The sequence below is a fragment of the Barbatula barbatula genome (assembly GCF_947034865.1).
Source record: "Barbatula barbatula genome assembly, chromosome: 1".
Classification (NCBI taxonomy): domain Eukaryota; kingdom Metazoa; phylum Chordata; class Actinopteri; order Cypriniformes; family Nemacheilidae; genus Barbatula; species Barbatula barbatula.
The window spans coordinates 27585345-27612067 of NC_136766.1; the positions used below are offsets into that span (position 1 = coordinate 27585345).

Below are 26723 nucleotides of genomic sequence, written 5' to 3' on the forward strand. Positions count from 1 at the left end.
ATAGAAAATGGACATGCAATCAAAGCTCACACGATAAAGTCTGAAGTGACCGATTGCTCCCCAAATGAAAATTCCAAACTAAGGGTTGAATGTGAAGGTTTGGGTCGTAACCACTTAGCTACGATATGTCTCTAGACAGATGGGCCAAAGGACATAATGCGGTTAACGATGAGTTTAGCCATTAAGACATGCATCCAGTTTGTCATCTCAGCAGTTAATCTGGCAAAGGCTGTGCAAGTAAACCTGTCCCCAAGCACCACCCCAATGTCCTGTTCAGATCCACATACTTTTTTATTAAGGTTATTGCTGAAATATTTGTATTGGGTAACAGAGGACTCTAGTAAAGTGGGACCCAGGGGAAAGGGTGGTATGGTAATGGTATGGTAATGATCTCAAGGAGCACATACTGCAACCTTTTCAGGACCTTTTTATAGCCCTTTTTAAGGGTCTGTCCGATTAATATTTATCTGATATAAAAACCACATTATTTGTGCATCAATTTAAAAATTGTCCTTTAGTTTTTAAAGTCTGTCATTGCGCACATTCTCTTAAACGTCAGCCCAGTTCATCTCTATTAAAAGCTTTTAAGCTGATAAATGTTAACACCAAGTGGCCTGGAGTGAGATCCGTTGCCGTGGCAACAGCACACCGCTGATTTCAGCCCCCAAGGGAGTTGTATTTCACATGCAGATTTACTGCTTGCCTGATCCACTTTGTTGGCTTTCAGCTAAAAGCTTTTTGCTGCAGAGTGACAAACAAAGCAGTAAAGGGGAAGGGGTTTGGCTAGAAGAGGAGGGCCTTAGCGGGCTGTTGCCAGGGCAACTTGACATCATGGTGACGAACTTCCCTCTTTAAAAGCTTTTAAAGCGATTGCTCCAGCCCTCCAGGATCCATTTTGAGGCCTCTTAACTAAGTAGGGGGGGAAGGGCAGCAGAGGCCTCACACAAACACATGCTTGAGAAAGCAAAGTCAGCCCAGGGAAACAGACAACATTAAGAAACCAGCTTAAATCATTTATCTGAACGACTACTACACGTTTCGTTTATAAATGACCTCTGAAGATTGTTTTAGCTACACTGTGCCCGGCTCGAATGAAAAGCACAGGAGGGCTCGTAACTGGACGGATTCGGAGATGAAAGCTCTTGTGTACATCTGGGAAGAGTATGTGACAGAGCTCAAGAAGGCTAAGCGCAATGCTAAGATCTATGAGACAATGGCTAAGCAACTTTACGAATTAACCGGGGAACAGCGACACAGAGAGGAGATCAAGATGAAGATCACCAACATGACTTTCCAATTCAGGCAAGTGGATTTTGTTATTCTAAATAGACTTAACAGTATACAAAAGAACAGTATTTACAAGAACTCTGTCTATCCGAGCCACTCTTAAATCATTTCAATAACCCAGTTCACAAATGAAGCTGATGTCTTGTACACATTCCAGTTTTTCAAATGACCACCACTACAAATAACTAAGAAAATGATGACATGTTTGAGGAAATTGAAAAAGGATTTGGAGGACAGTAACTTTGTGGTCACCCAATAGTCTCACAACTGTTTTGTGAATGCGAAAAATATTTTGGCCTAGAATGTTATCCATCTATGTTGTGCCAAGTGAGTGCAGATAAGTGTTCCAACCAGATCTGTAATTTAAAGATATTGAAATTGGTAAAAACATTTTTTTGTTATTTTACAGAAAGATGAAGTACACTGCAAATTGTGGAAATGGTACACCTGATTGGCCATACTACAAATCTATTGAGAGGATCTTGTCAAAGGTACCAGACCATTGCCATATGAGCCCACCAAACCTGCCGACGGCTGGCCCCTCGACCTCCCAACTTGAATCTTCTGTGCCTCAGTCAGCTCCACCAAGTGGGTTTTTACCTGAGTACACTGGTTCCTCAGAGGATAAAGACATCAATGATGACGAAGAAGGGCTGACAGAGAACTCTGGAAGTTCTTTTGAGAGCAGGTAACACATTTGATCGAGTTTGGATCCCAGATTTCGGAATTATAATTCTTGGAACTGTAACATCATTGTTTTACAATCTGCAGGTCACAGCCACGTAAGAGGCGGAGACTGTCGCATGCGTCACTACGGCGAAAGAAGCTGCACATATTGGACGCAATGCTGCATGAACATCGCAGAATAGGTCGTTCGGTAGAGGAGGCATGTCATGAGGTTCGGCGTGTTATGCATCAGCAGAACTTCCTGCAGGTGCAGAGCCTTCAGCTTCAGGAACGAATGATGAACCTCTTGGAAAAGATGATCCCTGCTGTTACCCAGCCTGTCCATTCTTGGCCTAACCCACCAGCCACAAAGGGTTTAGGAACACCCACACCTGAGTCATAGAACCTCAGATGTACCGTAAAATAAGAATAAGGATTTTGTTTTGCAGAGGAAGTGTTACTGAACAATCAGATTAAAGGGATAGTGCGGCAAAAAGAAGAGAGCATGTGAATGCAGCATTGCTCACCCTCCTGTCATTTCAACCTGGTAACTTTCTTCTGCACACAAGCAAACAACATTGGCACTACTTCCAATTTGTGGACACAAACCACTAAGACAGTTCTCTAATTTTCTTTTGTGTTATTCATCTGAGAAAATAAAGTAATGAAGGCTTTAAACGACATGAGAATAAATGATGACAGATTTTTTGGTGAACTATCCCTTCAATGCAATTTCTAAATTGCTGTCCTCCAGTTGTAAACAATGTAATATAGTTCATCATAGTCAACAGATATCTGAGGAATTCCTGACCTTTTTTGCCAAACAACCACACAGAGTTGGAACAACAGAACAGATAAAGACGAGATAAAGTGCTTTTTAATAATGAAACACATCGCTAAAGCTGCATTAAGCGGACAAGTATTCACAATACAATGTTACCATTTTAAACACTGCAAATATAAAACGTTATAGTAGTTTAAAATAATTTAGTTCATGTTAATAAATATAACTAAATGAATAAGAGGTTTGATAGCCGTGCATAGAGTACATTCCAAAATATGTCCAGATAAATTAAACCAGACTGGCACCCAAACATTATAATGGTTAATGCACCACATGCTCTTTAATTCGTCTTAATGTGGACAAGACGATTAATCCATTGGAATATGGACTTGAAAAGGCGCTAGTGTAGTGTTCAGCGGGGTGTGTGCTATACTGGAAATGTGTGTGCTTGTTCACGGATTTCAAATACAAATAAACATGATACACAAGTTATCTTTTTCGTTATCTTTGATGACTTGACCCGACGAACGTTCACCAAAGCTCCACGTGACTCGAAAGGGCGTTAAGTGTTCAATGACCGGGGTGTGGCGTCACTCTATTCATAAATCTCAACCGACTTTTTTTAAATTCACTCCATGCGTCACCTTGTTAGACTATGTGTATATCTTCCATGTTTACAAACGACAGATTTCTGATAGAAAACAACTGTGCCATCATTATCTTACAATATAAATGAAATATATTTAAAACGATTATATAATAATGCTTTTAATAATCATCTATGTATATTTCTATAAAGTATTAATAAGTAAATGCACGAGCAAAAGTAGTCGGCAGCACTAAACTAAACCGTAAACCGCAGAAAAGAAAATCCCGAATAAAAAGCTCCATATGGTTTCTTCCATGGTTCCTCCAGCCGCCAATGACAGGGTCGTAATTATTTGAATATCTGAAGGATTGACAGGTCGGTTAGCCAATCAGAGAGTTGGAACCAGCCCGCAAACGTTACGGTGCCATAGCGACAAGAGAATGACGCTTTGTATTCGCAACAATAGTGAATGGAAGCGGTTTAAGTCTGTCGCGCGAAGTGAAGCCCAAAATACAGAAAACTTAAGGAGTCGCAGGTAAGTTATCAAAATAATTCCAGCGAAAGCTGTGGGTTTCGAATGCAAGTTGTTTTTCTTTTGATGTGATTTAAAAACAACCCTGTTCGGCAATGTTTGGTTTGGGGACGTGAAACAGAATGAAACAAAACGAGCTTTTTGTATATATATTTTGTAGTTTTATATACAAAAGAATCTTTATTTTATTATTTTACGGCGCTTACTTTATCACCTATATATGATGTATGCATATGGTTTATTTTATTATTCCCTCTTGCGGCTCATTTTAGAATTTTAGAAGTCGTTCTCGACGTCATAATGATTATAAAAAATATATTTAATAATAAGTATAATTATAAAATTAATTGAGTTCCTAGAAACGTTTAAAATGACGTTACACTTTACGTAACAGAATGATCTTTTCTTCTTAAACTCTGAAGTATAGTGAAGTCCACTTACAATGTCAACATTAGACGACATACGTGTACATTTATGTTTTTGTAAAACACTTTTATCTAATGCAAGCTGTGCAACAGTGCACTTTAAATATACATTCGTGGGTTCTGTGGAAATTAGTTTGTATATTTGTCCTTTACATATATTTGTATTTCTAATATTAACATGTAACAGATCACAAATGCTTCATATATATTGTCATTAAAATACAATTTTCTATTCCTTTTCAGTGGGGTAAGATGATTGCACTTGGTTTGTGTTGGGTCTGACCAGGACAACTACACCTGCATCCTGTGCCGCACCAACATGAGAGTTCTGAAATTAGATGAGTCCGTGATGAGGCAGTTGGACCGTTCTTCCAGCCCAGCAGTTCGCAGGGTTGAGATGGAGCGCGGCAGAGCTGGCTACGGATTCACCATAGCCGGCCAAGCACCCTGTGTCCTGCATGGAATAATAAAAGGCAGTCCGGCATACAGTGTCGGACTATGTCCTGGTGACCGCATCCTGCGTGTAAATGATACAGATGTCTCTGAGGAGCCACATGAAGTTGTGGTGAAGCTCATCGGCACATCATCACGGTCACTATGTTTGTTGGTCACATCAGGTGACAGGCAGACCCTGCGCTCCTGCTCCAGTGTCGGGGAACGTGGTTGTCAAAATAAGGATACATTCCCATGGCTCACTTCTGGGAAAAATAACCCTTTCTCAGAAGAGCCTAGTGGCAATAACACGAGAGAACCAATGCTTCAGTCAGTTGGAAGTTTTGATACTATTTTTGAAATCTCAGACCGTGGAACCACGACCACACAACAAGAGAGGCAGAAAAAACAGAGACCTTTGTCCGAACCAAATATGTCTTATTGGACACAACAATGCAGACCAAGAGGCCACCCTATTAGTCTTCTGCAGAATGAGAGGTCTCAAGTTATGAGTGAGGACTCAGTTTTTTCAGACCTTCAAAGTCAAAATGATTTTGTGTCAGACTCAAGCCTCCTGAATGTAGCAATGATTGTGGGATACATTAACTCTATGGAACTGGAGTTAGTGATGTCGCAGTCTGAAGAGAAGGCATTGCAAGCCATCCGTGAATGCATCAGTCAGATTGGCATTGAGCAGAAGACCCATTCATTGGTCATGATGAGAATTAAATGCAACTGCGTTCAGCTTTGTGATGACAGAGATGTTGTGCTTGCATCATACCCTGCAGAGAGCCTGGCACTTAGCGTAATATGCATAGAGGACAGCAGGTTTTTTGGTCTTGCCTCGGTTGATTCCACCAAAAATGGAGATGATGTAACAAAGACAGGCACTCTTAAGATGTTGTGCCATGTCTTTTTCATAGATCCAGAACTTCATGACCACAAAGAGCACCAAAGCATCACTGGGCACTTTGGAATTCCGTGCACTCCAGATCCAGACACTAAAGGCTGTTTGGAGTTTCCACAAACTCCCCACTCAATTTCACACTTTGCATCTGTCCTCTATTCTGACATGGGAGACTATATTGAAAAGCTGAGACTTAAACTTGACAGTGAAAATCCAGAAGAATGCCAGCAAAATATGCGGAACAGTGGCAGTGACAGTGGGATTGGAAATTTGTCACCAGAGGATCAAAACAGCCTCACTGGCCAGTGGAGCCCTCCATCTCCAAACATTTCAAACCCACTACCAGATCATTCCCAGCACAGGAGTAGTGCACTTCTCAAACCAGTGCGCAGGTGCCTCCTGTCAGAACCTCTAACAGGTCCTGCTCAAACGGTGGCTCAGGCAGGTGTCTCTGGTGAGACAAATGGTTCAGCTTTTACCCCTTTTCCTTTGAGTATGCAATCCAATTTGTCATCTAACCACAAAAGCAGTCAACACCGACCTTTAGGTTTAAAGGCACGCTGGCAGAAATCTCGTCCCAATAGCGTTGAGAGCCTGGTGGAGAAGGACCATGATGGGCCCGGTGGTAAAAATAACCTCCTTCCACCCGCTATGGAACAAATTCCAACTCTCAGATACAAACCAATAGATGACCTCAAACATCCTCAGAGCTGCAGGCTCTTCAGCAGTGCGTCGAAACAAAAGGAAGTTGAAAACAAGGTCAGAAATAAAAACTGCGATAATTTAATTTCATATTTTGCATCATAACGAAGACATGAAGATTAAAACCTTATTTTATATTTAACCCACAAAAATAACTAGATTTTTAAATGTTTTGTAAAACTTTGAGTAGCCTCTCAATTTGGCAACCCCACTCCCCCCCCCCCCCCATGATCTAAAATATTCTGAGCGATTACCGAGATCTAGTAAGGCCACTACCCTCAAGAATATTTTGGTTTGTATGTTGCAGGTCCCTCCAACAAACCTCTCACAAAAAAACGCAGTCAGAATCGCTCAAAATAAGACAAAGATCCTTTTCCCCAATCCGTTTAGAGAACCCCCAACACTGCAGATTTTTAATGTCATTCTAATCTGACACACTCTTCTGGGGCCATGAGAGTTTTGCAATGAGCTGATAAATTAAAACAAGTGTGTTTGATTTAAGAGACATAGAACATGTGCAGTGTTGGGGGTTCTTAGGACCAGGATTGGGAAATAACTGATTGATTGTTTTCTGTTGTTCCACTATTGTTGATTTTCAGTGTTCTTTAGTAGATCACAAACTGAATTAAAGGAAACAAGAAAATCCTAAATCTTCTTTGCTGTTTTCCTAGTGGTTAGTTTTATAGCATGTTTAGTGCCAGCATGCTGCGATAAAGGGCTTATTACAATAAGTCATGGAACAGATGGTGTTGCAAGTAGCAGGCACAGCAGATGGAGCTATTGGCTTGATTAGTGAAGGTCAATATAATTATGTTGATAGATCAGCATAAGCTCTATTTACAACTTAAATGACAAATTGTTGCTAGGTGACGCCTAGCAACAATTTGTCATCCATATGACAGAACAGAGAAATACTTGTATCTTTGTGTCACTGATATAATTTATTACTGAGTCATTTGACATTTGCTGACATGTTTAAGCCTCTCAGATTAAATTTTTTGAAACCCAAATTGTAATTATGTAGATTGTTGTGTAATTATATTTTTTATGAACCTGTATGTGATTCTTTCTTTGGAACATAGATATCATTGGCTTTGTGGAATGTGGTCAATTATTCAACATATGCATATTTTTTCTTTTTTTCTTCCTTTTTTTGTTATTTCACTTTGGACCCTGAGGTTTATTGTCATTCCCTTTTCATGTGGCATCAGTTTTTTAAGTATAAGAAGCAATGTGCCTACCTAAGTTGCTTTCTGGTGGAAACAATGCCATAGAAATAAAATACAATAGAACTGTAAATCAGCTGCATTCAGGTGTTTGATTAATGTTTGTACTCTCAGGGATCCATATTTTGGGCACTTACTAAAGGACGCTCCTCTATTCGAAGGACTGCGGGTCCCGCTAAACGACTCAGCCTGGCTCACTCACTCAATGACCTTGAGGTAAGACATACCACTTTCTGATTTGCCTTCAAGGCATCCAAAAAAGCATTTGTTTTAAATCGTAGTTCATAAGCTACTTTATGTATTTGCTATAATTGTACAGCTCGCCATGAGAGTGTATTAGAATGTGTTGTTTGCCTGTAACATCTTATTGAGTGTTTGGACCCGGAAACAGTATATGACCTTCCGTATATGGTGGTACGTGACATCAGGCTTAACAAGCCCATTGATAGTCTGTCCCGAAAGTCACTCACCATATGAGTAAAGTTGAGCAATTCTCAACTTTGTCACATTGCTAGACACACCCACTTCCTGTCCCCAACGGTCACTGTCGCTGGTGTCATGACAAATCGTAGCTGCGTCCGACATCGCCTACTTTTACAGTCCATACTATAAAATAGGTGAAAATGAGTATGAGTCATGACTAATATGTCTGAAAACTCAGTATGCAAAAACAATAGGCGAGAAATACCCGGATGGTCTACTACTTCTGGCGAGATTTGTGAGTGGGGATTGGATGGACACTTCTCTATCCCATGATGCCACGGGTTCTGATCAACGGTCAAATTTAAAAAAGTAAATCAAATAAATATAGTGGAAAACTTACTGGCGGTTGTCCGTTTTTATTGTAAGTGCCAATAAATAAATTTCTTGTGACTAAATTATGTTTTTATCAACGCTCACATATAGGTTATTTTTACGTCATAGGCCCAAGAGCATACGGGTCACATGCCCATAAAACATGGTGGACACAGTATGTCCAAAATCATACTACTCCCACTCGTACTGTATAGAACATACGTATGGCCAATAGTAAGGTACTTATTCAAATTCAGGACCTCGTGTAATTTGGACACAATTCACACGGGGATACAATGTTTCATGACACCTGATGATCCTTATAGCCTACATATTTCTGTTAAAATCTCAGGGGGCGGAAAAGCTTCGGGGTGGTATTCAATTCAACAATATCAAATGTGCTTTACGAGCGCTCGTTTTGGGGGGAATTAACGTGTAAAATAGATTAGGGAAATACATCTCATTGTTAAAATACTATATATTAAACATGTAACGGGTGCTATAATACAACATTTTTGTTTAGTCATGACGTGAAGCGTTTAAAAACATATGTATACAATGTGGTTCATTCAGGCATGGCTGTGTCCTGTTTTATGAAGCTTCACAGAGATTTTATCATGTTCCGAGCATGGCTTTAAATTATTACATGTAAGGATTTAAACATTAACTGGTACTACAGTTTGTTGTCATCACTTGTAAGAGTGCAGATGTGATCGAGTCACAGCACATCAGCTACTGAAGAACAAATTGGTGAAAGCGCTACCTGTTATGAACTGTGTAAGGAGAACCCAAGTGCAGGCAGCGAAACAGGGATGAAGGGGTTAACAAGACTTTAATAAATACAAAACACAGGCCCACAATGGGGTAAAAGAACATACGAGAACTGAAGGAGGACTTCACTAAAACAGACTAGAGCTAACACTCACAAAGACTAACTAATACAAAACACTAAGACTAGACTTGACTTACTAAAGCAGGTTTCATGTACTAGACAACAAGAACGGCATACAAGTACAACGAACGAGCACAAGACAATAGACAAGAGGGCATTAAATAGGGGAACAAACACAGGATAATTACTTAGGGGCAGGTGAGGGTAATGAAACACTAATGGGAAGGCTAACGAGACAAAAGGGCGGGAAACACTGACGAGACACGAGAAAGCACATGGCTTTCTCACACAAAACCTAAGGCTATGCCATGACTCCGCTGCAAGACCAAGAATAAACATGACATGATAGCGGAATCATGACATAAGCCCCCCCTTAAATGAACACCACCAGGTGTTCATCAAGGGGTAGACTGACAAGACAGGGCAGACTGGGACAACGACAAGACAAGGCAAAACATGGAAAACAAGATTAACGGCAGACAAGCATAAATTAGAAAGGGGTTGGGGTGACATAATAAAAATAAAAAAGGCTGGAAGGCCGGCAGGGCAGGGCTTGATGCCGGCCTGGGTGCAGTTGGGACCACCGGGACCACCGGACTTGGGACCACCGGGACCACCGGGACCACCGGACTTGGGACCACCGGGACCACCGGACTTGGGACCACCGGACTTGGGACCACCGGGCTCCGAGCCGCCCTCCGTTGCCTCTTCTTCTTCAGCCGAGCCACCCGCCTGGTGGTCGGCTGCAGGAACGATGTGAATGGGATGGGCGGCTCGGGGTTGGAGGCCTCAGACGAGGACCCCCAAGATTCCCGTCTCCCCCGCTTGCCAGTGAGACTGGGCGGTTGTGGAGAGACTGCCGTGGTTGGAGAGTGGCGCGTGGCGATGCCCACAACCCCGATCTGCAGAGGACCACTCTCGGGTATCGCAACCAGCGGAGATGAGTAACATGGGTTCGATGAGGTCACTGACTCCGAACGCGCCGCGGCAGTTAGCCACACGGCGTCGAAGTCCAACGGCCTCATCGCCCTCATCTCCGAGCGAGAGAGTGGCTCTCTGAGACCGGATTTGAACAGCACCCCCAGCTCCCTCTCCCCGAAGACGCCCTGTTCAGCTATGTCCAGGAATCTCTCCACATACTCGTCCACAGTCTCACTTCCTTGGCGAAGACTGCAGAGTTGGCGGGCCAAGCTGGAACGGTTAGTGTACATGCTGCTGCTGCCTACTGGGTTCAGTTCTGGCTCGTTCGTTCTGTTATGAACTGTGTAAGGAGAACCCAAGTGCAGGTAGCGAAACAGGGATGAAGGGGTTAACAAGTCTTTAATAAATACAAAACACAAAACAAAGGCCCACAATGGGGTAGAAGAACATACGAGAACTGAAGGAGGCCTTAACTAAAACAGACTAGAGCTAACACTCACAAAGACTAACTAATACAAAACACTAAGACTAGACTTGACTTGACTTACTAAAGCAGGTTTCATGTACTAGACAACAAGAACGGCATACAAGTACAACAAACGAGCACAAAGACAATAGACAAGAGGGCATTAAATAGGTACATAATTACTAAGGGGCAGGTGAAGGTAATGAAACACTAATAGGAAGGCTAACGAGACAAAAGGGCGGGAAACACTGACGAGACACGAGAAAGCACATGGCTTTCTCACACAAAACATAAGGCTATGCCATGATTCCGCTGCAAGACCAAGAATAAACATGACATGATATAGCGGAATCATGACAGCTACCATTAGATAATGCTAAAGAATAAACGTAACACTGTGCATATATTAATTTGGTTTTATTCGTACATATTGTAATGTGAATTAAAAAATGTAATTAAAAATATATATTTACGCATAATATGTGCTTGTGCAGTCATCCATATCTTTATTCTTAGTGTGTACTTTGGAAGAGAAAGCAAAAATTTCGTTGTATACAGCTGTGATAAAGATATTATATTATTAAAATGTGATCCATTAATGTATGCTTCTATATAATAACCGATACAGAGAAATTGTCATGTGAAATCCAAATACAAAAACTATTAAATACGTCAAACAAATGCTTTTGATTTAAATAAGGTTTTATATTGGAATATTGTAAAGTAAAATATTTTAACATTTAAAATGATTAAAATGAATGGTCTATATGAAATTCTCACAATACACAAAAATGCTCACTACTATTTCAAGGGATGTCCCTGTTTTTCTATCCCTCTTAACCATTTCTCATATTTCTTGTGGTTAACAGTACGACTTTGTCTGTGATCCTTAGAAAGCTACACAAAATGTAAACAATAAATTGAAGCTTTAGGTCACAGCTGTCCTTTGGTGTGTCCTGCTCGTAAACTTTGTGACTTCTCTGACTTCATCGTGGTTCTAAAACATGTCCTCTCGCTGATCTCCTCTGTCATCTGATTTTAACTTGGAGCAGTGAAAATACTTATAGCCTAGTATTAATGATTTGAGTTAATCATACTCGTAACATAATAATGGGAGATAAGTGAGAATGTTAACATTTATTAAAAAACATAAACATTTTAGTTACTGTCATCGACTTGAATTATGTAATACAACAAATGAAAAGCAAATTCAAGTCAATTTTATTTATAGAGCGTATTTTAACATTTTCTTTGTTACAGAGCAGCTGTACATGAAACATGTTGACTATATGCAAAACATATTAAGTTATACACGTAAAAACACAGAAGACAGACACACACACACACACACACACACACACACACACAGATCAAACACACCCACATACAAAACACTTCACACACACAATACGCACACGTACCATCACACATAGAGACACACAAATGCGCACACAGACGGACGTGCAGACACACGCGCACATACAGACATGCACAGTGGTTATCACTGAGAATCGAGGAGAGAGAAACACAGGTCAAATATTAAACAGACTATCAATTCCTATATGCAATATAAATTAAGTATAAATTTAAAATTCGAATTCTCAAGCAGCCCCCCCGGCCAGGCAAACAGTGCAAAACCATATGCAAACGGTGGCGAGGAACCCAAAACTCCAATGGAGGAAAAAAAACCCTCAGGAGAACCCAGGCCCAACCAGGGGATTCCAGTTTCCCTCTGGCAAAAGCTGCAGCCTCTGCAAGGCTAAATAAAAGTAAATAAACTTAGAAATAAGGTAAATTATAGATTTAAGATTATCATAAATAATCTAATAGCAGCTGAAATTTTGTAGTGAAGATATGTAGAGTAGAGTAGCACACTTTGATGTAACAAGTACATCAGTTGTTATTGGAAGTGTTCTTAGTTCCGGTTGATCTAACTAATGCAGCCTAAACCCTCAAAGGATTTATACTGTATTATGATAGTGTAGTGTGCGCAAGATTAAAAAGATGCGTCTTTAGTCTAGATTTAATCTGACAGAGTGTGTCTGCCTCCTGGACAGTGCGGTGAAGACTGTTCCATAGTTTAGGCGATAGATAGGAAAAGGATCTGCCGCCTGCACTTGATTTAGAAATTCTAGGTATTACCAACTGACCGGACGCCTGAAAGCGTAGTGCACGTGAAGGACTGTAATAAAAGAGAAGTTCCCTCAAGTAGTGAGGAGCTAAACCATGTAGGGCTTTATAGGCAATAAGCAAGAATTGTATGTGTATAGTTTACCACTGCAGTTGACAGAACCGAGCTAATATGATCATCGTTTTTTACTTGCAAGAACTTGAGCTGCCGCGTTTTGGACCAGTTGGAGTTTTTGTAATAAGCCTGCAGGGCAACCACCTAATAGTGCATTACAGTAATCTAGTCTTGATGTCATAAAGGCATGAATTAACTTCTCTGCATCTGATGGTGACAGCATATGAAATTCTTTAGATATATTCTTTAGATGGAAAAACACAATTTTACAGGTGTTGGCGACATGGTTCTCAATTGACAGATAACTATAGAATAAAACGGCAAGATTCTTTGCTGACGACGACAGTTTTATGGAACATCCGTCAATAGTTAAGCAGTATTCGTGGTTGTTACGTATGGCGATTTTCGGTCCAATAAGTAACACTTCTGTTTTGTCCGAGTTCAGAAAAAGTTGTTACTCGTTCAGTTTTTTATATCGTCTATGCATTCCATTATTCGAAGGGACTGCTGTGTATCATGAGGCTTCGAGGAAATATAAAGTTGCGTAAAGCTAACTCTGTGTCGCTTTATTATATCTCCTAGAGCAGGGGTCGGCAACCTAAAGAGCCATTTGGGACCCTCTCCCACCAAATAAGATGTGTCTGGAGCAGCAAAATATATGTAACCTTTACATTACTGTAAGACAGTTTGTTATGCATGTAAGTTAGTAGTTACCCAGTTGCACCACAAGGTGGCAATATAGTGTGATTTGTATAGTATTTTGTTGTTAACATTGCATTACATTGCATTATCCTATACATTTTATATAGCTATCTACACCCACAACCTTGCGGTGTTAACGCAATGCTCTTACCACTGAGCTACAGGAAAGCTCAAATTTCTCCACAAAAAATGAAGAATGTTTTCTCTTAAATAACTTGAAACTGAGAAAAGTCATTGGCATCCACCATTATTATTATTCCATATTTAATAGTAATCAGACTTTGCTTTAGATTTTTTATCCAACATAATATTGTAAATAATAAAACAAATGAAAATGTCATGGACAACAATGATGGGACCCCTAACCAAAAATGTTGTTGCACAACCTTTAGAGGCAATAACTGCAAGCAAACATTTTCTGTAGCTCTCAATGAGACTTCTGCACCTGTTAACAGGTAGTTTGGCCCACTCTTCCTGAGCAAACTGCTCCAGCTGTGTTTGGTTTGATGGGTGCCTTCTCCAGACTGCAAGTTTCAGCTCTTGCATTGATGTTCGATAGGATTCAGATCAAGACTCATAGAAGGCCACTTCAGAAAAGTTCAAAGTTTTGTTCTTATCCATTCTTGGGTGATTTTAGCTGTGTGTTTTGGATCATTATACTGTTGGAGGACCCATGACCTGCGACTGAGACAGAGCTTTCTGACACTGGGAAGTAGATTTCGCTCCAGAAAGCCTTGATAGTCTTGAGATTTCATTGTGCCCTGCACTGATTCAAGGCACCCGGTGCCTAAAGCAGCAAAGCGGCCCCAAAACATTACTGAGCCTCCTCCATGTTTCACTCTTGGTATGCTGTTCATTTCTTTGAAAGCTTAATTTTTTGTCTGTGAACATAGAGCTGATGTGACTTGCCAAAAAGCTCCAGTTTTGACTCATCTGTCCAAAGGACATTCTCCCGGAAGGATTGAAGCTTGTCAATATGAATTGTAGCAAATTCCAGTCTGGCTTTTTTTTCTTTTTCAAAAGTGGAGTCCTCCTGGGTCTTCTTCCATGGAGCCCCTTTTTGCTCAAAAAGCGACGGATGGTGCGATCAGAAACTGACGTACCTTCACCTTGGAATTCAGCTTGTATCTCTTTGGCAGTTAGCTTCAATTCCATGGACCTTAAATATTTATTAAGAATATGTAATTACTGTTGTCACAGGAACATCAAGCTGCTTGGAGACCACAAGTGGTCCTTGGCTCTTGTACCACTATTCTGATTATTCTTTTTACTCCTTCTGTCAGAAATCTTGCGAGGAGCATCTGGTCATGGTTGGTTTATGGTGAAATTATGTTCTTTCCACTTCCGGTTTATGGCCCCAACAGTGCTCACTGGAGCATTAAGACATTTTGAAAAATCCTTCTATAACCAATGCCATGAGTATGTTTCGCAATAAAGTTGCGAAGGTCTTGAGAGAGCTCTCTGCTTTTACCCATTATGAGATGACACCTTGGTAATGAGACACCCTTTTATACGCCATCAGTTGGGGCTGAACCAGCTGATGTTACTTTCCATTGGCAAGGGGCATGATTGCTTTCTAATACTTATAGATTTCAGATGGTGTCTTGGCTTTTCATGCCTTTTTACACCTCCCGTTCTTCATTTGTTCAATACTTTTTCCCTGTCTCATTCCATTTTATTATACAAAACTTAATTTGTGAACTTATTTTGAACATGTTTTCTTTAGATGTATTGATTATTTGGATTGTTATCGACATCAAGATTTCATTTCAACAGCACCTTGAGAATAATATACACTGAGAAAAATGGGGACGTTCTCAATACTTATTTTACCCACTGGATATGATTTGGTTCGTAAATGATGTTTTTTATTATCTTATTATGTTTTTTATTGTGTTACTTAGCTGTATTTTTTTTGTTTTTATAGCTTAGATCAAAACAAACCAACTGCAGTTTGATTGAGATTATTTGGAATGTATAATAAAAAAACATGATTTTGGAAAAAGTGATCTCATTTTGGAACCAAACTCTTCATATACATAGACATATACCGTATATTTGTGTGTGTTTACAATATGTACAAGAGGAATTTCAATCTAAATAAAAGCAAGCCCAAAATAACATGCATGGCAAAGAGTCTAGACACCAAGAGGTGCATCTCTGGTGCTTTTTGGAAAATGGCCACTAGGCAGCGCTTTGGTAGCGCGGCCGCCATTTGTCCAAAACTGGGCAATAGGACATAGACATACAGAACAGCACAATAGAACATTCGTTTGTAAATATATAAACTATATCTTACATATTTTACACATTATCTTATGCTGATGTCTAAAGATAAACTATACAAAGACACAAATACTACCTGTATATGACCGATTCATCTCAAGAGTATACCCTCAATGTACAGTATGGGGCGCCCGTTCTTTAAATGGGTTTACAGGGAGTTGCGACCATGAAAAGGTTGTTTTATGGAAAAACTCACAGAGTACACTTTCCCATAATCCCTTGCCCCGATTATCACCATGATTGCACTCACACCTGATCCTCATCCCCTGTACACTTTATATGCCATATCTTTGGTTGTGTTCGTTGTCATGTCTAGTTGTATTATGTTCCGTACTCTAGTTGGACCTATCTTGATTACCTCATGGATGTTACTTGTTATTTGGATTATACGTACCTGTGGATGATACCTGTCCTATGTTTACTCACCTGTGGATGTTTACATGTTACCCGGATTGCTACACCTGTCTTCTGTTAAACCTGCACTAAACCCAGTCATTGCTAAAACAAAGCTGTTACTAGGTTGATAACTACTGCGTTTACTCAACAGACTGATGAGTATATTTGTGCCATTAAACATTATTGTGGACACCATTATACTGCATTTTTATGGATATAAACTAGTAAGTAAGTTTTGATTCCGTAAAAAAAGGTTTGTCACCTTTCCAAATGGGGAATCTGAGAGGAGTAAGATTTCCCTTTTTCCTGGAACTTGATGCATTTTTTGTAGTCCTAATGCCCCTCTGGTGGTCAGGCTCACTGGAAAGTGTGGTTATGAGAGCATCAGTCATGTTGGTGCTTACTCAAAGGGTGTTCAACGGCGCACAAGAGAGAGGGAGGGTATGTGAAATGGAGAGGCTTATTTGGTTGAAAAATGCCTGGTCTCAGCATGTTTTTTCTTGCCAAATAACATCCAGTAAACGACAGGCCATATATCTCTATATACTCAATCCTTTTACTAAACTCTACCAATATAGTATTTCGGATTGATTATTTTGGAGTGTTTTGCTTTTATATAATAGAAATTCCAAATATAATAGTTGACAGTGATGACACATTAAAGTCCCACTGCATGACAATAATTTCTTCATGCCTTAAAATGACTTGAATGTAACCCTACACCCTTGCTCCATTTCAAATTAGTCCCTGCCTCCATTCAATCGTGTGAGGTTAGACCTTGGATTATAGCTACATGGATGGCTCATTCGATGTGTGAGCAGCGCATGCTTGTGTTGTAGAAGCCGAGCTGAAAGAGCAGGGATCGTTTCTGTGCCAAGTCTTTGTGTCATCTTAACATATCTTTGGCTCAAATCTGTTAACTTGATTGGTTACAGGGTTATTATCACGTAAACAGGCAGTTTCAAACTAACAAGCAAGTTTTTCACTATGCAATGTACACTGATGTTAGTGGATTATCAGAAACTATAAATTATTCAATCGACGTATATTTAATTTAGGTATATTTAAATTTTAAATATTGTTATTGGGACTGGGAGCCTAAAATTACTATATACCAGAGCAATTTGCAATAATACCAAAATGTGTGTAAAGAATATTTGTTAAAATGTGTTAACATGCATGTGTGTTGTTGAACAGAAGTTGTTTATATTTATGGATTAAAATAATTCAGCAGTTTCCCAGTGAGTAACGGTAGCAAGGAACCAAAACTCCACTATAGACGTATATGTCTATAAGAGAAACTTTAGTTTTATCACATTAATAAAAGACAGATACAGCTGTATGATCATTTCCAAAAATAGTGTTTGCAAAGCATCCATCCCTCATCCACCACCTCTATTAGCCCTGGACTGAGCCAATTTGTTTTAAGCTGTAGAGTAGTTTGGCTGCATTAAAAGACTCAATGCTGCTTCCAGCAAACAAATGCATTGAAGATTTCTGCTGCCACACTACTACTGACTGATAAAGTGTCATTGAACGAAGACTTGTATGTGATACTAGAATAGCATATACAGCTATTGTTATCATTTTTACAAATATGAGTTTAATGTAAAATGTACTGAACATGTCATCTTAGTCATCAAATACTGCACAATCCCCAGAGCTCTTATTTAGGTTTTGTTCTTTGTATTCAAGAAGAGTCCGTAAGCAATAATGCATGCTTGAACTTGTCAGTCTGCACTGGTCAGGCTTGAAAGAATAGTTACAAACAAAAATGTAATTGTTGCCACAATTTACCCAGCCTAATGCCATCTTAAGTGTACATGTCAAACCTTTCTTAAGCCGACCACAACTGGAGTAATGATACTCCTGGCTTTTTCTAGCATTGTAATGGCCATCATAAAAGTAAATAAGCATTAAATGATTCGTATTTTGAGCTTGTTTAGTTTTTGGATGTAAACATCACAGAACATTCTCAGAACTGCCACACTCTGGCTCAGCAGATCTCAGCTTTTGAATGTCATTGGTTCTCTTTGTCACAAGTTATGAAAGAACCAATGAGTTTCAAAAGCTGAGATCGGTGGAGCCTGCGTGCGGCCATTTTGTGTGAGTACAGGGATGCACTATTATGCTAATACAATTAGAAATGTTATTATTTTATACTTGTACTTAGAAAAGGGTGATGGAAATACACCCAGTGAGATCCATCTGTTTATGTTCTCTTTTGGTCAGGTGTTTTTTGCTTTATTTATTTAGATGTCAGAATTAGGCAGCATAAAAGCAAGAATATTTATTCTTTGTTACTTTACTTGAAACATGATGCGAATAAGAAAGTCAATGCTTCAACGTCAATACACGTCGCCTTACAAAACCAGTCCCATTTGACTACGTCGCCTTCCAAATCAGTGCCATCACAGATGTTTCTGCAGCACTGAGGCAATGTTGGTTTATTGTTAGTGGAATTAGTGGGAGGAGAAATCTATCTGAGACAGCGAGTGAAATGAGAAGGAAAAAGAGCTAGACAGCGAGTAAAGGCAGAGACAGGGCTGGAACACCAGTACAAAGGCTTTCTCACTTCAATTTACCCTGTGAACTCAGAGTGTGTGGCTGAATGAAAATGTTTATTTACCTCGGGTGTTTAAAGGAGCATTGAGGACTAATAATACTTACAGATGGAGCCGACTTTAACTCTTCAGTCTGCTTCAGTAAGTTTCCCTCCGCTGTTATTGCATCTGTTTTGAGTAAAACTGTGCATGCGGGGATTTGTTCATATAAGTGTATGTATCATATCTACATTCCGTTTTGTAGATTGATTTAGTTGCACGTCATCAAGAACACGCGTGGTCTCGCATTGGAATGTTTTGATCTGTGTGGAGAAATTCTTCAATCTGTTAAGGTGTACATTTTTTACAGTTTTGAAGTGCAAGTGATCGCAGCCAGGGCAGATGAAAATATCTCAGCCGGAGTCAAGTTTCTTTTTGTTCCTTTGTGTTAGTCAAAAGAGTTTAGATTTAGGCTTTCTGTCTAGTAAAGTGTCTTTACTTTTACACACCCTGCCCGTCATTGTTTAACGTGTATAGCATATTCTCATTTATCATTCAAATGGTTGTTTCTGTTTGTTTTTCTTTGTTCAATAACATAGCAGTGTTTAGTGTGTGTATCTTTGAGGTCAATGTTATGACTCGGTATATTACTGCAATCAAAACGGACTCCTTGCGATGATCTGTATATGATTTGATATTGTTGCATTTCTGGCCACCTGTTCTGCTAAGGGCTAAAGCTTTTTATGTAGACACATGGCTTCACGTGGCTTCCCAGGTCTGGTAACCCAAAACCAAAAGCTATATGACGCTGTCAAACTTTAAAGGAAATGCTCCCTTTGACCTGAATATGGATTGTCCTGATCCTGTTTTTCAAATCAGTGCTGGTCTCTAAATACCACCAGGTAGTTGATAAATGTATGCGAGATGTTTTCTATGAATAAAGTGCTTGTCTGTGTGCGTGCATGGAAACAATTAGTCTTGTTCCTGATCAGAGCAAAATTAGCTTCAAGGCCAACTCCCTGCTCACCCTGGCCTCCATCTGCCTCCATCTGCATTCATAATTTCCACCTGCCTCTCCACACCCCTTTCCCCCATCAAAGAGCTGGTGCATCTCACAGTACCACAATAAATAATCCAATGAAAGCTTTTGAGGAGTGTCTGGCTCAGGTGTACCATGGGTGATCATTGTTGCTCAGTAGTGACTGTTTTAGATGAATAAACCAAAGCAATTGGTAAGATGTATAAATTGCCTTTGTCTGTATTTGAGAGTGTAAGTTTGAATGTAGTAGGATAGTTTTCTCACTCAGGTCTTTGCCTGTTTGTGCAAATCTACCCCGAGACAAGTAGGAAGTCATTAGTAGTAATTTATCTCCATTAATTACCCTTATAATTAGCCAATTAAATCATCATTCTGTGTATCAGTAATTTATGAGCTGACACGTATGTAATGGGATGCGGCCCTCTGACATTTACATTTAAGTGCCTGATGGAAGCTTATACTCTGTATGTATACGCGATTACCCCAGTTTTTATTTTTCGTCCAAAGGTAATTAAAGATACCAAAGGTATCTTTAAAAGATTGTACTGTGGTGCCTCAAACAGTCTTAATAAAGGGTTCCAGTTTCAAAAAACAATTTAAGGCCCAAGAATTGTAACTATGAACGAAAACCTTAATGATTACCGTATTAGCGTTCAGACCAACTGAGGATAATGTTAGGTTTATTTTAAAATGTAGTTCCACATTTTAAAGGGATACTCCTCCCAAAAATCTAGTTCGTCTAGTTGTTCCAAACCTGTAATAGTAATAAATCTCTTTCGGTTGAACATAAAGGAAGATATTTGGAAGAATGTTAGCAACTGACAAATCTGGGGCCTTATTCACTAGCATTATTTAACATTTTTGTCTGTTGAACACAAAAGATATTTTGAGGAATTTGGGAAAGCAAACAGTTCTGGGGAACATTTGACTACCATTGTATTCATACTATGGTAGTCATTGATGCCCCAGAATTGTCAGTTGCTAACATTCATCCAAATCTTTTCATTTGTGTTCAACCAAACAAAGAAATTTATGAACAACTAGAAGGTAAGTCATTTGTGACAGAATTTTCATTTTTGGGTGGAGTTTCCTTTTAAATTCGAATAGTTTTTTCGTTCATCAGCTTGGAAAAATGCTTTCAATTTCATTATAGTTGTGGTGGGGACTGATAGCTATTATCTTAAATGTACAATGATTTCTTAAAGGTAACCTTTATAGTTCGGAAGGGACCTCTAATGTTACATCATTTAAAAAAATATATAAACGAAGAAAGGTTTATCAACATGGTTGCTGCAAAGAACCACTGAAACACTGAAGAACCATTTTTATGTAGCTCTTTCCTGCATTCCCATCTTGCCAAGCTGTCTGAGACAAACACTTTACCCCATGGATAGAAACCACTTGGTTGGGTGTTTTTGGTAACATCAAACTATTTTTGTTAGGAAAGAGATCTGCGCCTATGTAATTATGAGTGTTAGGTTTCCGTTTGAAAACCACTGGTTAAGTACAAAGAGTGTGAGGAAAGTGATACCGTTTGAAAGTGTGCTTGGGTGGGGTCATGTGTTACGCTTAGATGATGATGGATGCTTTACCTCTAGGACTCACCCCAAAATAGATGGAGCTATGTTTATCCTGTATTCCAGATGGTAATGTTGCCATTTTTAAATACTTGCAGATATGCCCCCGTTGGGAATTTGTGTCTGAGAATGATTTACATTGCAATTACAATTACAATTCAATTACTTCACAAACTACTATCAAATCCTGCACCATTATTATAAGGGATGTAGGCTAGGACTCAAACAGCTGTTAATACTAACTGTACTTAACTAGTATTAAACTTAACATAAAGTATTTAACCTTGGTGTGTAACTCGCTTGGTTGTTTTTTTAACAGTTACTTTACTTTTTTGAAAGAGGGGGCTGAACTATATCTACAGACCCAATTATCATAAAGGCAAATGGCTCTTTTGACTTGGTCTAGTAAGCCCAAAGCCCCAACATACTCGAAAATAGAAATGCCTGAATCACTTGTAGCAAATGTATAGCCCCCTGGCAGCCACTTAGAAAGAGTTTTGTACAGGAAAGCATCACTCTAGTTTTCTTCCTTATCACTAAGCAATTTGAACTGAAAAAGCAAAAGCAGATTACAGAAAACCAAACGAAACGTTAATGGAAGTAAGTCTTACGTAAATGGCCAGCAACAAAGTCCGTACCATATAACATATAACAAAAAAAATATATATATAACCTTGATACACAAGATTGACTTTCACTGGTTTCAACAAAAACGGATTTACAACCAATTTAACAGCGCTCACGCAGGACAGTGACATGTGGCAACTAATAGCATGAAACACATAAAACATCAATGAAAATCAGGAGCATTATTGTTACTATATACTGTATCTTAGGTTAGATACTACATTGCACTGTGGTGTATTGTAGGATGATGTGTCCAGAGGCCAAAACATCCTGACAGTATACACTGGTTGTGACCTCATAAATGAATGCAATATCATTTTGATCTGGAAAAGATCCAGACATTGTTTTGGCCAAGAACCAGGTCAGCACATTCCCTAATCATTACATCAAGGACAGTCCTCCACATGCACAGTTTTCAGAAACTATTGTTTAATTTTCATGGTTGGGCAAAGATAACATTTTGTGGTTGCAATGTTGCATCTTTCTGGTATTGTTTTCATCCCTCACTACAATCATGTGGTTTCCTTGAGATGTTAGCGTCTTTTTTATTTATTTTCTGTTTTTTTTTACAGCCAAGAATTGTGTCTTAGTATCACAAAGAGTTGATATACAGTTTTTAGACACATTTTGTGAAACCCTCTTATCAGGCTCTGCCCTTCCTCTGTCGAGCTCAAAGGAAGTCTCCTTCAAGGTCTCTGATGTTATTTTCAGGCGGGTTTGGTGTCTGCCAGAGAGGAAAATATTTATTTTAGATGATTAAGATGTATATAGTATCCGTGGGTTGTATTGTGAGAGGATAATCATTTGCATTCTGATGTGGGTATTTTCTGTGTATGTTCATCTCCTGCGCGCATATGCAAGTTCTCGTGCCCACATGGGGATCTTTTGTGTGCATTAGTATGTTCTTGTGTGCACATTTCTCGCATGCAATTGTGGATCGTTTTCGTGCATTTGTGTGAGGTTTAGGTTTCAAACAGTTTGAAGCTGTTTTGATACCAAAATGAGGAAAAAGACCCTCTAATATGGTCACGCTTCCCTTGTAGCTTCAGTCTGGGAACGGCCCACCCAGAATGACCAGCAAGACAAATACAAATGAATCTAAATTTATCTAAAGACAGACAGATCTCAAAACAATCTCAAACAGCATAAAGTAGACTAACCACAGAGCAGATATTAAGAAGGGGTGAAGGACGACACAATTTTGACACAATTTGTGCCACATGTGACCGATTATAGACAAAAGTTTTTTAGTTTCTTATGTACTGTCATAAGATGGGGGGGAAATAGACATGTACCGACAAGACTTTTTCTCTCATCCTAGGTGGAGAATCTTCAGGTATGCATTCATACACCACACACGCACACATAGTGGTTCCAAAATTCCCAGACAAAGACAAGTTACATCTCGAAAATGAGCATCATAAAAAGACTATCCTTTCGGAAAAAATGTCTTCTAAGAATGGTGAGTTATGCCACAACCGCATCCGCTCTCTCAGTTTTCATGTGTGTTTTGTTTCCAGTGCCAAATGATTGGACTGGGTTAGATCAGCTTTTTAACTCATTAGCTGTTTTATTCATTAGCTGTTTTATTCAATTCCTGCACTCCTACAGCGAGCAGCTGTAGCCGGCACCCTTGGGCTCAGCTGCACTTGAGACATCGTCGTTTCACACTCCGTTGTTTCCACAGTTGTGCGTTTGGATGTTTGTACTCACTTTATACTCACTCGCTTGCTTTGATTCTTCTTTGTCCGCATGCACTGTAGTAACTTCAGTTGAAACGTGCTATGACAAGCCAGGTTTTTTTTAGACCCTGTGCTTGTCTTCTGTAATCGTGTTTTAAACAGTAGCTAGAAGATGGTGTGCTTTGGTTTTGGTCTTCTTCAAAATAAGTAAAGAGGACATTTTGGTGCAAGTTCATCAAACATCCAAAAGAAAAAACCTAATGTGTCAGAAAATAAGCACGAATGGTAAAGACTAAATGAAAATAGATGGCTATGTGTGTTACAAATAAATCCTAATCAAAGCCTATCATAATTTGATATTATAGTTGTCATCTTACGTAACACAGACGCTGGAAATACAGACAGGAGCTTTTACCACAAATGCAGTTGTGGTCAATGAAGGTATGAAGATATACAAGAAGAGAGTGTTTGTCTATAGACTTCACAAGAAAGTAGATTGTGAATGCCTGAAAACACAACGGACTCCTGTTTGTGTTTGGAATCAATATCAACTGTTCCTAAACAAAAGTATAAAACTTTGCCGTGTAACTCATGCCACACAAAGGGGCCACGATGTCATTAGTCTCAGCCTCATGCCCTTGGACTGTTGGCTGAACGTCTGATGCATATCGCACACTTAACAAGAAGCACTTCAGCAGATTTGAAGTCGTTTTCTGATTTAGCAAATTCTACAGGATTTCCGAGAGACGCATGTTCCTCCTGGAAGCAACACCGAGCTTCCAGATCGAAACCCGTCGTGTTTACATCGATGCCAATGAGCGTTCATAAAGATCAAGTGTGCAAGGTTCATGAAATAAATTGTTTAAAAGACATCCTAAAGTTTAGCTTGAGGCACTTTGTGGCATATTAAAGAGATATTTCAACTTGTTTGCTGACTGGATACCGTATGGCAAGTGTTATTTTCCAGCCAACCATTTGTCAGAATTTGTAAGGTTTCTCTAAAGATCCACTTTTGCCCCCTTTTGAGCTCAGTGTTATGCGAAAAACAACTTTAATTTTTTTTTACATTGTGTTACAGAAGTTCAAGTGAGAAACCATCCACTACATTTGGTCTACTACATACAAGATCAAATGACACATCCGAGATCAAATCAATCGCACTAATTATGATCTGGCTAATTCGGTTCTTCGATGTGTATTCTATATTAAATTGTCTGAGACAGTTCACTGACTGAACTGACGCTGTTTGGAAAGGCAGCATTTATTGATAGAAGAACAAGTGAACAGCAATGCCGCTATTGGCTTTTACGTCCATATTTTTCTGCTGCTGCTTTAGGATTATGGCAAATTGTAAAACCTTAACCTAAAACCTAAAATGTCAGGAATGCTTCCAACGGTTTGCATTTGCATTAAAATTATGTCACAATTGTTTACAAAAAAAAATGCAAATGCAGTTTGCAATTCCTTTTTAATATAGTCCGCAAACTCATTCCATAGACACCTGCCTGTTATACATGGAGATTAAAAATAAAATAAAAGTATAAAGTAAAAAGCGATTTTCCAAGAAAACATAATTTTAATACTTTTTATCCATAAATAGATGCCTCAGAGTGCATCCATGTAGCATCAAAAGAAATAAACACACGGAAGGCTTGTTTGACATGTGGGTGAGTGAGTTATGATGAAATTTACATTTGATAGTGAACTACTTCAAGAATAGTAAAAATGGTATTTCAAAAGTTTTTTCTTATGAAGCTCAGTGTTGTTAGAGTTGTTGGAAAAATGCAGTTCAGTTAGGCACATAAATGTTTTTTTTCATTTTCCATTTTGCTTCAGAGCTGGGGATAAGTGCACAATAAGTCACACACCATCTAGTAGATTGTAATCAGTCAGCTTCATTTTACTTATTGTTTCAATTCCTTTTAGATTTTGCTTAATATGCTGTTACTTATCTGAAATATTAAAATAAATATAACAGTTTACCTGCAAATATGAAATATTTGTGGAAGAAACTCAATAGAATGAAACTCCACCCAGACTGAAATACTACAAATTACCAGGACATTTTTGAGTGCCTTGTATACTTTGCAAATGATAGACTGAACTTTCTATTAAACATCCTGCATCTTATCTAGCCATGCACTGTTTCTGCTGCTTATGACTTTCAATTAATGAGTATTGTTAATATCTCCAACAATATTGTTCTAAAAGCAAAACATTACGCTAATTACGTTTTACATTTGGAAAGCTATTTCTTTCTATTAATCATGCACATTGCACAACAAGTAGCTTTTTTATGAAATGAAGCTGACAAAACTGCTTATTGCCACAATCTAATCTTGTTAACATGAAATAAGACTGTTCCCCGGCAGGTTTAATGTACCTGTTGCTATGACAGCAAGTCAGCATGAGCGAAGAACCGAACAATCCAAGATCATGCGAAATTGTCAACAATCAAATCCAGCCAACTGAGTTAGTTTCACGTATCCGTTTGTGTTTCCCTTGTTTGATGTGGACTTTAAGTTTGTACTTTGTCACTTCCTGTTTCCTGTGTAGTCTGCTGTAGTGCTTTTGTTCATTCGTCCCCTGTTGATTTGCTCCCAAGTGTGTCTTGTTACCTTGTTAGTTCTCAGTGTATTCCGAGTCAAGTCAAGCCCAAGAATCCGTTCCCGAGTCAAGTTCCAAGTTCCGAAAGCGGAGCGCATTTTGATTAACCCAGTGTTTGAAATCTCATTCCATGGATATTTCCCTCTGTCCGGGCCGGGAATCGGAGGGCAAATGCGAACAGACAACCCAGTCTCTTCGCAGGTTCGTGACTGAATTCTGTAGTCTATCGTGCAATCAGTAAAGAGTTATGTCAGTAAAATTTTTCAAATTTTTAAAACCATTTTAAGTATTTCAGACAAAAAAACTGAAAACAACTGTAAACTAAATTTAAACAAGTTGATTATTTGTTGTCCTTATTAAAGCCTAAATAAAGGCTTACATTATACTCGCCTTCG

General features: G+C 39.1%; 2 protein-coding genes across 4 annotated transcripts in view; both read left to right on the top strand.

Annotated features, from left to right (window-relative positions):
* Window positions 1-958: 958 nt before the first annotated feature.
* On the top strand, window positions 959-3228 carry msantd1 (Myb/SANT-like DNA-binding domain containing 1). The gene is made up of 3 exons (XM_079463744.1): window positions 959-1306; window positions 1701-1975; window positions 2059-3228. The coding sequence occupies exons 1-3, from the start codon at window positions 1049-1051 to the stop codon at window positions 2354-2356; spliced, it is 831 nt and encodes a 276-aa protein (XP_079319870.1). The 5' UTR covers window positions 959-1048; the 3' UTR covers window positions 2357-3228.
* Window positions 3229-3768: 540 nt separating this feature from the next.
* The window catches only part of rgs12a (regulator of G protein signaling 12a), a 44840-nt gene continuing 21885 nt past the window's right edge, over window positions 3769-26723 (top strand). For 2 of the 3 annotated variants that reach the window (XM_079470589.1, XM_079470588.1), the window contains exons 1-3: window positions 3769-3861; window positions 4527-6381; window positions 7665-7766. In XM_079470589.1, the coding sequence (XP_079326715.1) occupies window positions 4603-6381; window positions 7665-7766 (1881 nt within the window). In that variant the 5' untranslated portion in view covers window positions 3769-3861; window positions 4527-4602. The remainder of the gene's footprint in view (window positions 3862-4526; window positions 6382-7664; window positions 7767-26723) is intronic. The other variant, XM_079470590.1, reaches the window with a different exon arrangement.